Genomic DNA, 16,882 nt, shown 5'->3' on the forward strand with positions numbered 1-16,882 from the left:
ACAAAGATTCAAATTATGTTTTTTTTCCCCCTTCTAGGAATAAAAAGATTCTTATTCTGAGACACATAATGAAGCCTCACAGGCGGTGAAATAAAAGGCAGCAGGCTGAAGATGTTCCCCAGGAGCTGGTCTGCAGGGAAATTTCACAATAGACCCTTTATTCCAGAGAGTGACTGAGTAATAATTCTTCTGCAGTAAATAACAGCAACAGTTTGTATAAAAGAGAAGTGCAGTGGGCACATTTTAAAGATTAGGTTGTGAAACCGACCTTTCTTAATAAATGCACAATGTATCATAAAGGCTGAATCAGTACTGTAGCTTTTTTACAAATGTGAAATTACAGACACCACCTCCTTTTAAGACTGGTGCATAGTTAAATGTGTTCAAGTGAGCTGCAATGAGATGAGCTGTTCATGAAAGGTTTGGATAGACAGCTATATCAAGCTAGCTTCCATACACGGTACTTTATAAAATACTATGTATATTTTTATTCAAATTTCCTTATATTAGATTGAACTAAAGCTAAAAAGTGATGGCATACTTACTTTGGGCGTCATACTGAGAAACTACTTCTTATTAACGAACATTGTTACCTGTAAGGTAAGCGCATTTGAACATAATTGGAAAATTAGCCCGGTTAAATCACGAAGCGTCCTGAAGAGGGTAGTGTTTGTTTTAAGGTGGCACGACGGCTGAAAACAGATTTAACCGAGGACTCCGAACTAAGAAAAACGCCGCCGGGCAGCCACGGATTGCTGAAGGGAATAAATATACGGACTGCAATTCATATTTGACTCGAGAGACTCAAATAACTTTCAAATTTAACGTGAAACTTCACGATATCTCAAACAACAAGTGCCTCTTTCAGTGCGCAGTGAAGTCAATGGTGCCTCCTTAACAAAGTGCTGGCACTTCGGAAAGGGGAGTGCAAAGGAGAGGGTCAGAAAGAGTGGTGGGTGGGGATAGAGCCCTTTTGGGAGAGAGAAAGAAAAAACTAAAAAAAAAAAAAAATCACGTGTTTAGAGATCAAAGGAGATCCGCTTTGTAGAGGAGGAGGAGGAGGGTGAGAAAAAAGAGGGAGAGAGAGGGAGGGAGCGAGAGAGCAAGGGAAAGAGGCAGCGTTTGCAGGCAATGTAATTGACAGGGTTCGCGGTGGTGAAATAAACACGCTTCAGCCAAGGCTCAGTTTTTTTATTGCACAATTCTGACTCTTGACGCATCGCCCGCACAGCGCACAGACCTGATTTCGATTATTTTCACCCGATTAATTCATCCGTGTGAAATTATGTCCCGATCGGCGCAGATCCAGCCGGCAAGATGATGATTTTACCAAGGAGAGGCTCAGATCGTGTGCCCGACTCGGTGGTCTTGGTGATCTTGGTGGTCGCCGCTTCTCTTGGTACCGTCTTCGCCAAGGATACAGCCTTTGTGGAAGTGGTTCTGTTCGAGTCCAGTCCCAATGGAGATTATACTACTTACACGACTGGCTTGCAGGGACGGTTCTCCAAAGCAGGAGCCACTATCAGCGCGGAGGGGGAGATCGTTCAAGTACGTGCAAAGTGTCCTTTTTCTTACGGGGGATGACAAGCGGCGGTCCCGAGCAACGCTACCGGGACCCGGGCTGTAATTTAACCAAGCTGCCCTCCTAGAAACTTTTTCCGCTGGGACTGACAAGAGTTGTACATGGTGTGTGTGTGTGTGTGTGTGAGGATGGTAACGACGCTTGCAAGCATATGCGGTCACAAGATGGCTCCTATCTTGTGGAATTCATTCACAGGGAAAACATGCTCTTGCAAGTTATTTTGTTGATGTCTGGAGCTCACTTGAACGCGCCTTACATTCAGTCGCCCTCAGTCTGAAACACACGCATTTTGGAGCCGTTTTGTTAAATAGCTACAACCCTACCACCGCCTCCAAAAAGTTTGTAAACTCGTAGCGAGCAGGCGTTACGCATTTCGCAAGGGCCACTATTAAAACACTACGAAGCTACTATTTGTGCGTATTTAGCACTTTGTCCGTGTCAGAGCTGAGCCGCGTTTTTATACCAGCTTTAAAACCACCCAAAGCAAGTTTTAGTAGTGGAATAGCACTGCTTTTATTGACCGGACCAACATGTAAAATAACCCCACGTCCCGCCGCCTGCACCCTGTTGGTGTGCAGCCGTCACCACTACATTTGTAGTGGCACGTTTTTGGATAAGACTCACTTGTAACTATTTCAAGGCGGCGGAAACACAAATAAATAAGAATAGAGTGCGTAGTAGTCGTGGAAGAAGCATCCCGGTTCCATCTTTTATTTCCTGGCCTCAGACATGACAAGTGCACTTGGCTGGAGCTGGCTATGCTTGGACCAACTCTGTGTGGGAGTCACTAAAATATGAAGCTTCTCTTAAGTGCCAGAAGGGTGTATTTGATGTTTTATTATTCTTGCCTAATGTGCTTGGACACTGTTTTTAAGAGTTTGGGTTCTAGTTATGTGCAAAAGCTTTGATGTTTAATGTTATATTTCCTGACCTCTAACATGTCCTGGATCAGGGGGTGCACAGCTCTTTGTGGGCGATTCAAAGCCACTTGAATGTAAAGCAGTTTTTGAATGGCCAGTGTCCTCTCTTTGAAGCTTTATGCAGTAACTGGGAGCTGTTTGTAAAAGCCAGAGTGCAGCGAAATCATCCATATGAAGGCTATGTGCATGAAGTTTGTCAACAGTTGCAGTGTGATCGGAGGCATCATTTCAGTATGGGTGTCAGTGAGCTCATCAGTACCCCGGAAGCCACAGCCATAATCATTCCTGACCATTTGTTTTTGCAGGGTGGTGGTGGATCTGAGGCTTAATCAGGTTCAGCCTCAGTTGTGTTGTTGCATTGCCGTTACGCTCTCCAGTCAGCCAGCATATGCACTTAGTCGAGACAGCTAGTAGCACCCTTCAGCCATCCCTCACTTCTCTGCAACAGTGTAGTCAGCTGCTCTGCAGCATCTTTTGAGTGCACATTTTTGCTTCCCCCCTTAAAAAAACAAAAAAACATAGGCTCTTATTTTGAAATAAACATGATATGTGGAGATCAAAGGCAGGGATACTCAGCACAAAAATGGGCCCTGTTTATACACAGTGATGGCCATTTGGCGCCACTCGGTAACCACACAGAATTGTCGGACCTCAGCTTTACATTGAAAACCACATCTATTTAGGTTTGCTTTCTTTGCTAACATGGCCTCTGACCACTTAGAGACAGCTTATATTTTGTCAGGCTATAAGGAGGGGCAGTTTGTCCGGGCCCGAGCACTGTCTTGAATTTCCTATTTTACCAAAGATTTATGTAAGTTGAAACTGACAATGAATGACAATCATACAACGTGAGGAGTATAATTTAAAACTGGTATCCAATTTCCTACTTTTGAATTCTATACTTGTAAAATAACATTGCAGGAACGCGTTGGGAAATTTCTGTGGTGTTGTTTTACACTGGAATTGGGTTAAACTCAAATATTTAGGTTCTTGTCTCCGGTGATCTCTGCAGCGGTTGCACTTGTCCACTTTCAAGGCTTTCGAGTTCAGCGAATAAGCAGCTCGCTTAAGTCTTCCTGAGGTTTGTGGAGCCCTCTGGTCCTCTGTTTGATCAGAGCCCTGAGGGGTTTGCGCTACCTTATGTGTGTGTATAATAGCGGTCAGACCTCAGCAGGTATGGGTTCAGATTCCGGGGAAAAGTGTGGGGCCTTGGCAACACTCTTCAGCAAAGACCCAACCGCGATCACCACTCGTATGCTCCGGACTCTCCTTTTGCTAATTCCCCAAAGCTAACACCCCCACTGATCTGACTGAAGAGTGCAGAAAAAAGTGGCACACGCTGCCGGGGCCAAAAATAATAAATTAAGTTAATTTGCTTCTTGAGCTCGTCTAAAAGGGGGGAAGCATGATGACGCATATCTGGCCACAGTGCCAAACCCCAGGCTTCCCAAGGCAGTTCCCTGATTGCTACAGTTCAGCTCCATAATAGCAAAGTAATCAATGTCTCCTTAAATCACTCTGTCAAGACGTGAGACAGTGTGTATGTGTGTGTGTATCAACAGGCGTGACAACTTTAAGAGTGTATTTACAGCATCAACTCAACTTGGGTTCTAGGCAACCAGAGTACAGGTAGTTAATGGTTTTCACCTATTGTCTCAGATAAAAAAAAAAATACTTGCCTTATAGCAGGGGTGGGCAATTCCAGGCCCCGAGGGCCGGTGTCCCTGCAGGTTTTAGATCTCACCTTGGGTCAACACACCTGAATCACATGATTAGTTCGTTACCAGGCCTCTGGAGAACATCAGGACATGTTGAGGAGATAATTTAGCCATTTAAATCAGCTGTGTTGGTTCAAGGACACATGTAAAACCTGCAGGGACACCGGCCCTCGGTGCCCACCCCTGCCTTATAGGCTACTATAATGAAGGAAAATGAGCAATTAATTAAATGGGGGAAAGCCTAATTTGGATCACCTGCGACTGAACTACTGAACATTCGATTTCTTGTTTTGCAGTCTTGCTGTACTTTTCCACGGGTTAGCGGTAGCTCGGACTTCGGTTAACCCTTGAATGCAGGGCATTGATGGCACAACCAAATCATTCCCTGGTTGACTCAAGCAGGTGCGTTTCTCACACTGGCAGCAGATCCTGCTTCTGCATTTACCGATAATTTGATTTCAACAAAACACTCGGTTAGGCTTCCCATCGCTGTGCTGTTTTCATTCTGATCGCCGTTGACAGCACTCGCGCGGCGTTTCTGATTAGAATGGATTTAATATGAAGGGAAACGCCATCTGCTGCTCATCACTCTTTATTGTCTCTCAAACGCCAAATCATCTTTCCTGTAGCGAAATGAGCTTCGATGCACTGCATGAGTTCACATCTGCCTCTGATTTCCAGCGGGCCCGTGCTGTCAGCATGTGAGTGAAGAGCTGAGGCAGGGACGTGGCAGGGGCACGCAGGGGACCAGATGGAACTCATAGTGTCGCCGGCCAGAACCAGAGGGAATAACGTGCCCTTGCGTACTTCCTCTCAGAGGGGACACAGAGCATCCCCTGAATCCCACGTCCAGAAGCACCCAGAACCCCATTCGCCTTTAAGCTTCGTCTCCATGCATATGAACTGTCAGCAGCTATATAGCTTTGCGACTCCTTTCAAGGTGGCAGTTTTGTTTTTTTTTTTCTTGTGCAGGGGTAAAGTGGTGGTTTCAGCGAAGACAACGATGAGCCTAAATACTGGAGCTCCTACCTTGGAGCTGGCAGGAGTTGTGTCGCGCTGCATTTAGACTATAATGAGAGCTTTAGTGGTTTAAGGAATCCAGCGCGCTTTCTCGCCACAGCCTGGAAACCCCAAGAGGCCATAATGGGCCGGTCCCAGACGGTAGGTGCCAGGGACCGGGCCACTCCCAGCGCCAAAGCAACAGTAGCAGTACACAAATGCTGGTTTAAAAGGTTAAAAGTGCTGCTCCCTACTTTTTTCCATTTATTGGCTTGGCGGTCGCAGCTGTATTTTAAGTGCTATCGTCTCTTAACCGCCACCCTGTTTCACTTTCATGTCCCAGCCAAAGTAATTTGAGGCTGTGTTTCTCCCCTTTTTGGAATAGAACAGACTAAACTGTTTTTCTCTTTCTCTTGCTTAACACCCACCTCTTATATGCACAAACTCATCCCACACCTTTGCTCTGGTCTTTTTCATGCATCCGCTGACTTCGAGTTGAAGCTCAGGTGAACTGGGCTGATATTGAATTGCGCTGCCCCTGGATCTTAGTTTCAGACCGTTCCCCACCTCTGTGTCCCACTTATCCTTGCTCCAGTGACAGCCTGATAATTAGGATACAGAAAGTCAGTTCATTCTTGAAACAAATCTCAGGGTTGCATTTACTTTCCTAAAGTCAAAACGTAACTAAAAATTCCTTTATCGTCTGATGTCTTTAAATTTGGCTGGAAAACAGCTCAAATGATAGATTTCCACGTTTTTTCCAGTGATATTAAACAAGTTGCGCTTCTGAGGACACCAACCTGCTAAAATCTGACATTTTTACTTCCCAAATTGCTTGATATGACAAAACATTTCTGTCAGTTCCAATGATAGTAATTTCAAAGAAGTGTGTGCCAAATGGTAATGATTACCTTTAGTCAATATTGAGATGTCTGTCAATCTTGAAATGCCTGACTTCCTGTTTTGATCGCTTAGTACTTGTCCAAACTTCTTTCAACTCAGAAATGCTGCTTCTCCAACCCTGAAATGTTGTTTTGCTCACCTGCCGCTGGCTCTGTTGCTCCGTCTTATCTTCCTGCGCTTGCCTCTCTGAGCCTCACATTCCCACTGAATGCACAGCTCCACCTGGAACAAGTGCATGTTGGTACTGGTGGCCCCAGTAGCTATGTTAGTTTCCACTGGGCTGAATGGCTGAGCTTATCTTTGATGTTCAACTCCAAGAGAGATTAGCAGTCAGCGTGATGCTCGCGGCTGCCTCCTCTCCAGCATCCAGGCCTCTTCCAGAGTAACTCTGTTCACCCGCGTCAGTCCTCTCCTGACATGAGCTCAGACATGCAATCGATAGATTGCATGTCTGAGCTCACTTGTATGAAATTCTTGCATATGTCCTCTGTATTGCACTTGAGTAATGAGGAAATGTTTATTCATATTTCCCCCAAGGTTATGATTTTTCTTTGATGCTGCCTGTCTTAAGTGGGGTTTTTTTTCCACATTTGTGACAAGTTAAAGATGAAGAGAAGTCCTGAGTGGGGTTTTCACTTTCTGAATAACCCCTGGTGTGTTTGCCTGCATTTGATGAAATGGTGCTGAAAGGCCCAGTTCATCCTCTCTGCCCACATTTTTATCTACTGACACAGAGGGTCTCCAAAACAAAGGCTAAAGGGTCGAGGGTTATGAAATGACAATGCTCACAGTAGCTCATCCAGGCAGAGGCATGCTTTGTTGTCGGCAAGGAATGTGCTGACTAACTGTGGAAGGCCACAATGCCAGTCGCCCCTTTTGTTGTACTTTTTTTTTTTTTTTTTTGCCAGTGAAGGTAGCTGTGCAAAGAGTCTGTTTCCCTCTTAGCCCTGCACTCTGTCTTCTTTTCATCCTTCCTAAGTATATTTACTGTCGTTGTGCCCTCACTCGTCTTGTTTGTCTTTCATGAAAGGAGAAGTCTTATCTCAGATCTTTCCGACTCATCCAAGTTCAAGAACACCAGGTTCAAAGTTCTTTCTTTTGTGTACATCATTATATAATGACGAGCCTCATGTGTAAGAACAAAAACACTTGCACACAATGGTGCTATTAATATGTGAAGATCCTGCCCTTTTGTCATCCATAGTTCTGTCAGGACCTCTATAGTCAAAAGGAGATTGTTATTTCAATTTGCAGACATTTATATTTAGCAACATGGCTCCATTATGGGAGGACCGAGCATACAGGGAAAGCATAAGGTGGCAGAGCAGATGTCAAAGGCGTCAGATACGAACCTGGTTAAGGCATTAAAAGAAGGTGCTGGGGTGCATGTGGGTTGCAATGTAGCTTGCAGATGCAAAGCAAAACAAACAGAGAGAATGAAGCAAATAGGTGCACCTTATGTGACATTTACCAACCGGATGTATAGAAGGATATCAGCTGACTCTTCAGCTTGTACAAGCTGACACTGAGATTAGCTGCTCTGTGAGAGTTGCAGTTAAGCTCGACTTTGTGGTCTAGCTGAACTAACTCTGCTCAATTTTATTTTCTTTACGGTTCAGTGAAGCAGATACAGGTTTTGCATGTCAGATCAACCTCGGTCTTATGCACCATATTAATGTTGTGAATGTTCCCCTTGACAGCCTGTATATGAGGAAACCCCCCCCCCCCCTTTAATGGATTCCTACACAGCAGTGGCAAAGGTCATGTACAGGGGTGCCAGATGGGGATAAATCCGTTTCAGGTGGAAGCTCTGACCCCATTATGTTCATCTATACCCTCCCATCGTAGACCACTGTGAGGCTCCTTTTGTGTCTGCAGGTAGTTGTTCCAGTAATGAGGACGATGCAGGCTGTAACACAATGAGGTCAGAGGTATGATGGATTGGTCTCGCTTGGTCAGATGTGAACAAGCTGGGTTATCTGTGTAATTTTTTTTTCTGGCACAGCGCTGCATGTCTCTTGGCTCTGCAATGAAGATATATCACTGCATCTTCCCACCTCCTCCTTTTCCTATTGCTAAACATGCGCCTTGGATTCTGAAGTGAAAAATTGACTCTATTTTTATATTGTCCCTGTTTCATGGGGATTCTGAAGGTATTGGGGACACAGGGTTTTCTACTTTCTGTTGCCTGTAATGTTTGCTGAAGGACTATCCCCAGGAAAACTCATTTTCATTTAAGATGAATCACTTTTTCTGTAGTTGTAAGAGTAAATTCTTTGCCAACGCAAAACAGATTTATCTCCCGAAATCCCAAAGGGTCAGGTGAAATTTTTCCATTTTATGAATCTGCAAATGTAGAATCTTCACTGACAAACTATGCCAATAAAAGCTCCCTAGTACAGCCTAGGGCCTCCATAAAGCCTCTACAATTCCTCCTGTTCTTCTGCTTCTTCTCTTCGATCCCTGCCGGCAGCTCAGGCCATGCAGCAGCTCTGTCCAGCCCCTGGACCCTGAACAGGGCTGATCAGGGAGGGGCCTGCGGGGCTGGGGTGAATAGCTGCCGGGAGTCATGCTGCGGGTGTAAACCACATGAATGTGCCGCCTGAGCAGATAGGATCAGGCGAGGCAGGGAGGCCTGGGAGGCCACGATGCTCAGCGCAGCACCGCGTGCTCACATCAAAGGCAGTGCGGAGGTGGGGGTGGAGGGGAGGCGGAGAGAGGAAGAGAGCGAGCGAGGGCTGGGCCAAACTCTTCAAAGGCCTCTCTGACTAATGCCGGGCCTGATATGCGTCGCCACAAAACCGAGTGATGATGCAATTGCAGGCCCCCGAGCTAAATCCGCTCCCATACAAATAAAGATGGAGGTGTTCCCTTGCACAAGCACGGTGAGAAAAATACTTTGAGTGTTTGGCTGAAGCCTGAGCACCTTGCAGGTGAAGGTGTTGGGTCACCCCCTGACACTGCTGCTGGATGAATCCCAGTGGGGGGAAAAAGGAACAGGAAATGGATTTGGTCTGATTTCAGTGGATGGGTACATGCACGGGGCGTTTCTAAAGTATACAACAGGTGAAACAGAGTTGACTTTGTTCTTTGTAAAGTTTATACAGGTCTTGTGTTTACATGTGTGAGATAGCGTGTACTTCCCTTCTAATGTGCACGACTACAGATCCCTTCAAAATGCCCCCATGATAATCAGGCTGATAACTCATTGACAGCTCTCATGACAGTTGCCGAGCACACGCTGCTGGAGAGTATCTCCGTTGTTGACAGCGCACAACAGTAATTTGCTGTTGTTGATTCAGTATGCCAGAGGTTATTTGCATGCCTCCGATTGAAGTTATCTTTTCCTCGTCCTTGTTTTGCGAGTGCATGTTCCCTTTGAAGTTAAATTAGTACTAAACAGCTGCACTTTATTTCATTTGAAGTCCAGCCTTTTAATTCCTCCATCCTGGGGTCGGTTTCACAAGTCAGGACGGCAGCACAAAGCCTTTGTTGCTGGTTAGAAAAAAAGAGGCTTCAGCATTTTCAGCAATGAAGGCTGTAATGCTGCAGCTCAAGGCTATTGCAGCAAATTGCTAATATACTTACATGGAGGGCGGAAAAAACTGATTTTGTATCAAAGCTTTCCTTTATTGCTACAAATGGCAGTTCATTTCTGATTTTTTTTTTTTCCTCCCAGAAACTGATTATTAAAATATTCTCTATCCCAAAGACATATGGTGTTCTGCTTTTCATTCTAACCTGTTGTTTTACTGGTGTTCCAGCAGTTAAAATGCTCAGTTACACTGGAAATGTTCCTTATGTGGTCAGCACATCATCAGTGAAAGCCTCATTAGCAAAATAGCCAGCAGTTTCACATAATTGTATCCACACTGAGACTTTTGTGCTGCTGGGAGGGCGGAGGGCAGAAAGCGTGGCGAACCACTGTGAGTTATAGATTGCGTTGGCCCCGTTTCAGTGTCAGTTTGCAGGTGCCATTGCCTCTAAAGTGCTGCTGTTAGGTGGATACTGCAATTGAACCTCACGCTGGGGAAGAAGTGCTGTCTAAGTCTTTCAGCCAGTATTGGAAGGCTTACATGGTATATCCAATACTACATGTTAGATATTCTGTCCAAGCCAATATTATACAAAATGTCATGGGACTCCGTAGAGGAAAGCTGTATAATGCAGTACTATCAGGCATGATTTTTTTTTTCCACTAATATCAGTGTAGATATTATTTTAAAATGAGTTTTTATTTCAACAACATTGCACGAGAGGTATATTTTGATGAACGAGACGCCTGATCGGTAATTAAATACATTAAAACATCGTCATGATCAGTTTGGCTAATAGATGCGACTTTTTATGCCATGCACATTTTTTCTGCATTACTCCAGACCCCACCCTTCCCCACCACCTGTACCCTCCTGGCTCAGCATGAACCCGAGTGTTTATGAAAAGGTTAGGATAATTACTCCTGGCCAGCTGTGTCCATATCTTTCTCCTTGCAATCCATCTGTTCACCTTTCATTGTTCTTGCATATTACTGTCAGGAAAAATGTCAAGACTTTATCCCTCTGTTTTTTTAGCATATGCCACAGCTTACAGCTCGCTAAATAAGCAAAATAAAATGGAGGACATCATTATTTTTGTCAGTATGCTTTCTCTGTTTCACAACTTCTCTTGTATTTATCTAGATTCATCCTTGTGTCATGCATCATTGTAAAAGCTGCTCTTCCCATTTTTAGCAATTTCATAAAAGGCCAAGGAGATATGCTTTTTTTTCCCCTTCTCCCCTGACACTGTATGGGCACTTTGTTCAAACACACTTGGCTCACTAATGACAGCGTGTCCTTGGACATGTCAAGGAAATCTAGATTCTCAGAATTCTGTTTTAAGAGAAAGGAGAGATGGAGTGGGAGAGGATGGGAATGACAGAAAAAGACAGGCCAATACAGCCCTTTGCTATTCTGTCTGCATCCCACAGGCATGTGACATAGTCAAATTGTCACCCCCAGGGTGACATGCATCCCGCAGGCATTTCGAAGTAAACACATCTCAGGGAATGTGGCTCAAAGATTTGGATAGTGGCCTCACCATATTGGAAGCATCTTTTTCGCTCTCATATAATGAATGCAGGAAGATCTGAAGGTCGTATTATTTATGCATAAGAAAAAGCTCTGATACTTTTATGATCTAAAAGTAATGATACTTGGGATCTGAGCATCATGGCAGGAGTAGTTTCACACTTTGGGAATGGATGAGAGGATCAACAAAACCTCAGACTGTCATTTTTATACTTATAGGTTTTATACAAAACAAACAAACAAACCACAAGACAAATGAGACCAAATTTGTTTTTAATGCACTTTTTTTAGGTGCTGGGAATTTGATGCAATAGTTTCAGTTTTTCACAGCAGTTGTAAACTGAATAAAACTTTCAGACTTACTGTTTTTCACTTTGTTTTTATTATGAAACATGCCCTGTAGCCTAATAAAAGATGCATAAATGTGAACATTATTATGGAAATGTCGCAGTCTGTGATGGCTGGAGTAAGATTAGGTGAGACCCATTTGGCATTGTTTTTGTTTTAAACCTAACTAAGCTGGCAAGCTGAGGGCTCTTAGTAAAGCAATCATCTAAAGGCTATTCTATAACATGCTAATGAATGGTCATAGTGCACAGTCAGTAATGTGTTGGCAGGAAAAAACAGCAACATGAGGCCAGACTGGGTTTATTAGCTCAGAGACTTCCACACCAGAGCTCACAGCGTAAAATATTGACAAGGTCGGGTGTCCAAGATACTACATTGGGTGGATGTTGTATGACCAGCAATCTGAACAAAAAAAAAAAATATATATATAGGAGCTGCAAGCTTATGGTGCTTTTGAGGGGTAGCGAGTGGGTACATGTGTGCTTCAGTAATAACCCTTTTTGTGACATTAGATGTGCAGTTATGTGGTCTCGACTCGCTATCGAGCACTCAGGGCTTTTGTGCTTGCAAGTGCCACACTTGTCTGTCCTAATCTTAATTAGCTTCAAACCAAAGCATCCGGTCTCAAAGGCGGTGAGGGTTGTTAAATTCAGAAAATATGAATCCATTAACATTAATCAGAACCCATCTGCAAAACTTAAAATGCCGTGCTTCCTGACAGCTGAGTCAGTCACTTTGTCAGTTGGGCTTCCAGTAAAAATCTGGATGGGAATTTCTCAGAAAGGCTTTTATGTGAATTCTCCATAATGGCTTTACACTCCACTGAGGTTTTTCAGTAGTGTTGCCACCAAATGATAACAGGTGATAACAAATTAAGGCGCCTGTTACGATATTTCCTAAATTTTATGTTTTGATTTAACACGAGTTTATCCTTGTGCCCGATTTTGAGCCGTTTCCTGTTGGCAACCGCACATTATGCATTTCGGTCAGCTTTCCTGCAGCACTGCCTCAAGCTAAGCTCATGGACCGAGGATTTGGGAAGGTACTGATGCATACATTTGTCATAATTACTGTTTTGCAAAAGCTGGAGTTTGAATCGCCCAGGCAACGGGAAAGCTTCAGAATTCAAATTAGAGTGTGGGATTGAGCTTTTAAGTTGTGGAGAAGGGCTTTTTTCAGCTTTTTGGTTACTGCATCCAGGAAGTCTCCATCATTTTTGCAGTCTGCCCCCCCCCCCCTGCTGATTGGTCTTGGTTGCTTATGTATTAAAAGCTTGAGTTGGCATGGCGCTTCTATCCTTGTGAGTTGAGGCAGCATGGAAGAAAGGTGAGGATAACGCAACAGTCCTCTTCACATGAAAGCATCGTAAGCCAGTTACACATACAATTGTGTCATAAAAAATTAACAGCTGTGAATGCAAGTGCGTTTCTTTTGCTCGTTCCTTCTCTTGGTTCTTTCTCAGTGTCTTTTTGCTCCGTCTTGTGTCTCTGTTCCGCACGGGAGGGGAAGGGGGAGGGTGTATAAAAGTGGGACCACACATGCTGTGTCAATGTTTGCTGGAATAATTAGAGACAATGTGGGCCAATAACGGGAGGAGTGCAGTAACCTGAACTCACTTTGTTCTGCCCCGACAGCAACACAAAAGCCTTTCACAGATGCGCAGATCCGCAGGCTCAGAGCAGAAGCAACTGCACTTTTAGCCGGCGTGTTGCAGAGCTCGGAGGATCAGCAGGAAAATGGATTGGTTTCTATGGAACTGCTCTCATTTCACTATTTGTGCCAGCTCAAAGTGATGCTGATGTCACTCCAAAGGCCTTTTAAGCACTGCCTGTACGTCCCTGCCACCAGGCCCAGAAAAACAACCCTACCCCTTGTCACCCTCCCCAGTCTTCCAACACATGTCCCTGGCTTAGAGGACCCTCTTTAACTAGAGGATATCCGGCCGCTCGGTATGCAAAGAGCCTGTGGATTCCTGACGCGAGTGCTAGAGCTGGACTCAGAGGTGACTTTCAGCGTAGCCAGACAACTGTTGGATTAGCGGGACACTTTGCGTTGAATCTGAGCCAATAGGAGGCAGCCTGGCCAGGGGTAGGAGGTACTGGGTTAAATGCAGGCTAATAGACTGCTTTGCAGCATATATGATGGATTAGATTTTAAGCATACCAGAGCTGCTTGTGTCCTGCATAATTTAACACAAAGTAAAATAGAAAGTTTTTTTTTTTCTCAGCATATAATTAAAATGAGACAAATGAACATTTGTGTTGTACTTAAGGACACAAAGTGTTTTTAGTGCGGACGGAAATCAGATTTTGTGCCGAAAGATCCGAGCTAATGATTGTGAAGCGTTGCCTGTGCTGTGGATGTTTCTGACTGTAACAGAGTGACCCGCTGCTGTGCTCACACCCCGGAGATGGACCAACTGGTTTGTCCCCTCTGGTGTCCATCTTGAAAGGGGACACCGCTATGGGATGCATACATCCCCTGGAGGTTACTGGTGTCATTGTGGCACCTGTCTACTCCACTCTTTGCCTGTGTCAACAGCTCAGATTTATTTACATTCACAGTTTTCCCTTTTCCAGATCTGGAATCTGCAGAAGATCTGGAGGTTTGTCAGTTGATGGAGTTTATGAATGTATTCATAAACTCTTCACTCCGAACACTGCACCCTTTCTCTCGTGTTTGCGAAATACAACAACAGTGTTGTACACAGCGATCTTCTTGTGTGGATGCAGTACTATGTGTTTATGCTACTTCTAGTGTTTCGATATTTATAGGTACTTGTCTGTGAGCTTGATTGCAGTTCAATTTTTGTTTGTTTTTTTCCACAAACCACATGCATCCTGAATCTCAGAAGCAGCGGGTTTGGTTCAAAAATACACTGTAAAGACTTAATGCAGTTTCCCTGCAGGACTAACGTGTGTTTTTAAGTCTTGCAACTATTCATATTTACTATTTTTCAGTTTTGTGTGACAGAGCGTAATCTTATCTCCGCTTTTAGCCTGGGGATACACAACAGCTTTCATTTTGTTCTCTTCCACCCGGTGTTCTCCTCTAATCAGTCTCAGATTCTCACTTTGCCTCCTTGCCATTCTCTTCTCTTACTCCTTCAAGGCTTGTTTTCCTCCTTTTTTCCACCCCCTCCTTCTTCTATCTCTCTCCTTGTCTTTCCATTCCACTGGGCTGATGTTCTTTTCTGTACTCCTGGCTCGCAATGTGTTCCTCATCACAGCTTGTGTTTCCTCTTATCTGCCGTTCTTTTATCAGTGGCCGCCACACATGCCCGAGAAAAAGGGGAGGGGGAGGTTTGGGGGGCTGATGTTATCAGCAGGTGGAGATTTCACCACAAGAGTTCGGGGGCCCAGTGTGGCCAGAGGAGGGCCATGCCGGAAAGGCTCTGACATGGGAGCCAGCAATGTAAATTCTTTACAGTGCAGCCTCACTGTCATCTAAACACCTGCCTTTTTAGTTACACAAGTAAGCTTTCTGCATGACACTTGGAGAGAGTGTAAGCATTTGGCAAATGGGCAGTAATGCATACGTCGACAAGGTTGAAGCTCTTTTGCCTTTTGTTCTTTCACCTGCTCAGCCAACAAAGAGTACAAGTGTAAATAGTCTTTTGTGAAAACAAAACTGCTGCAGCGATTGTAAAAAGTGTCATTTCACATGTGGCCAATGAGAGAATGTAACTTAAAACAGATGTAAAGTATATTTAAAACCTTACATGAAGTTCTAATTGGCATCCGGTTTCAATGCAAAGTAGCAGCGTATGTCAGGTCTGTGCATCACAAAGAAGATAAATCCTTGACATGGAGGGAAAGGAGAGCTGGGATGGTAGGGATAGACCGGCGGGTAAACCAAAGCACAGGCTCACAAAAGCCTAAAATGATATCGCTGGTGGATATCTGGATGCTTGGGATGCCTTGGATGGCTGCTGTACACTTTTGGCTTTGTCTTTGCGGGCATGAATAGAGGCCTCTGTGGTAGTGATGACAGGCTTCTCCAGGCTGGGCCCTGGTTGGCTGGCAGACTAGGTGCTGAAGGTCTGGAGGCTTCAGCTCTCTTGTAGGGGCAGAAGCCTGACAAAGGATGCTGATCGTCCAGGTTCGCCCCACAAAAGACGCTCTGTTCTCAGCCTACGACCTGCCCTTGTTATTGTGACATGCCTGTTACATTCATACACATGAGTTTAGCTGAGACGACACACCCAGAGCACCAACTATAATAGCCACCTGTGTGGGGATATACTTAGTTATGTTGGTGTTGTTGATTTTGCAAGGGGCTGCAGAGACCGACTCTTCTGGGTGCAAAAATAAGTCAGTTTGTATAGAAGTCTATGAGAAAATGATCATGTGTATTGCCTGACTCGGTAGACACTTAACTAAGTAACCAAGTTTATGGTCTAAATAACTAGTTTCAGGTCATGTAATACGAAATGCTGTTTTTGTTAATGTAGCTTCTTTTTGTATTAAAAACGATAAAAAGCGGGGTATGTTTTTGTTTTTTTAAGACTTTGGCTTTGTGGTTTGCACGTTCTCAAAACAAGCACAAGGTCCCTGGTCTAATCCCAGGGGGATACATGAATCTCTTTGGGGTTACATCAGGAAGGGCATCCGGCATTAAAACTCTGTCAAATCAAACATGCAGCGCTACCCACTGCGGGAGCCCTTTGTGAACAAGGGAACAGCTGAAAGTAGCAGCTTCTTCTTTGTGATTGACAAGGCTCTACTATACAAGTGGACAGCGTAATTTCTCCATCAGGTCCTACCACCTTACTGGTGACATCTGGTTTCAAAAAACAAGATGGGGCAAAATGCCTAAGTCAGGAGGCTTAAAAAGGGGACATCATGTTGATGAAATTTATCTCATGCAGTTCATGGAACAGATGTAAGATATTAATAAAAACTGAAAGCTGTGATTCCTTTGACTGTAGGCCATTCAGCTGGTTTAAAGCTGATATGAAGTTGGCAGATAAGCACAGAAGAGTATTTTCACAAAGAAGGCGCTGCAATGGCCTTACAAGAGGTTTCATCATTGTCATCATCCACCTTTGCTTAGATGGCCAGTGAGGTAAACACACTGCTCACTGTACTGTACATCTCATATGTTTACATGCTAGTTGGGGGCACTAACAGCTGAGGCTCGTTGCAGTCTTTTCATGTTTTTTTATTTCAAATTATTAACAAAGAAAGGAGAAGCTGTTTGGAGCTTCCAGGCTTGATGCATAAAGAGTGAAAGTTCTCCCAGACCCTTCACATGCCCCTTCGGGTCTATGCCAAATGCCCCTCTTAGAGATTCGCAGAGCCTCTTTGATCCTTATTCTTTCCTCCCAGCTGGGAGGCCAGA

The 16,882-nt window shown here is 44.4% G+C and overlaps 1 protein-coding gene across 1 annotated transcript in view; it reads left to right on the plus strand.

Annotated features, from left to right (window-relative positions):
- Nucleotides 1–1,024: 1,024 nt before the first annotated feature.
- Nucleotides 1,025–16,882, plus strand: part of znrf3 (zinc and ring finger 3) — a 67,102-nt gene continuing 51,244 nt past the window's right edge. The window contains 1 exon segment of the mRNA XM_003454145.5: nucleotides 1,025–1,548. Coding sequence (XP_003454193.2) covers nucleotides 1,318–1,548 — 231 coding nt within the window. The 5' untranslated portion in view covers nucleotides 1,025–1,317.

Source organism: Oreochromis niloticus, linkage group LG12 (genome assembly GCF_001858045.2).
Source record: "Oreochromis niloticus isolate F11D_XX linkage group LG12, O_niloticus_UMD_NMBU, whole genome shotgun sequence".
NCBI classification, from domain to species: domain Eukaryota; kingdom Metazoa; phylum Chordata; class Actinopteri; order Cichliformes; family Cichlidae; genus Oreochromis; species Oreochromis niloticus.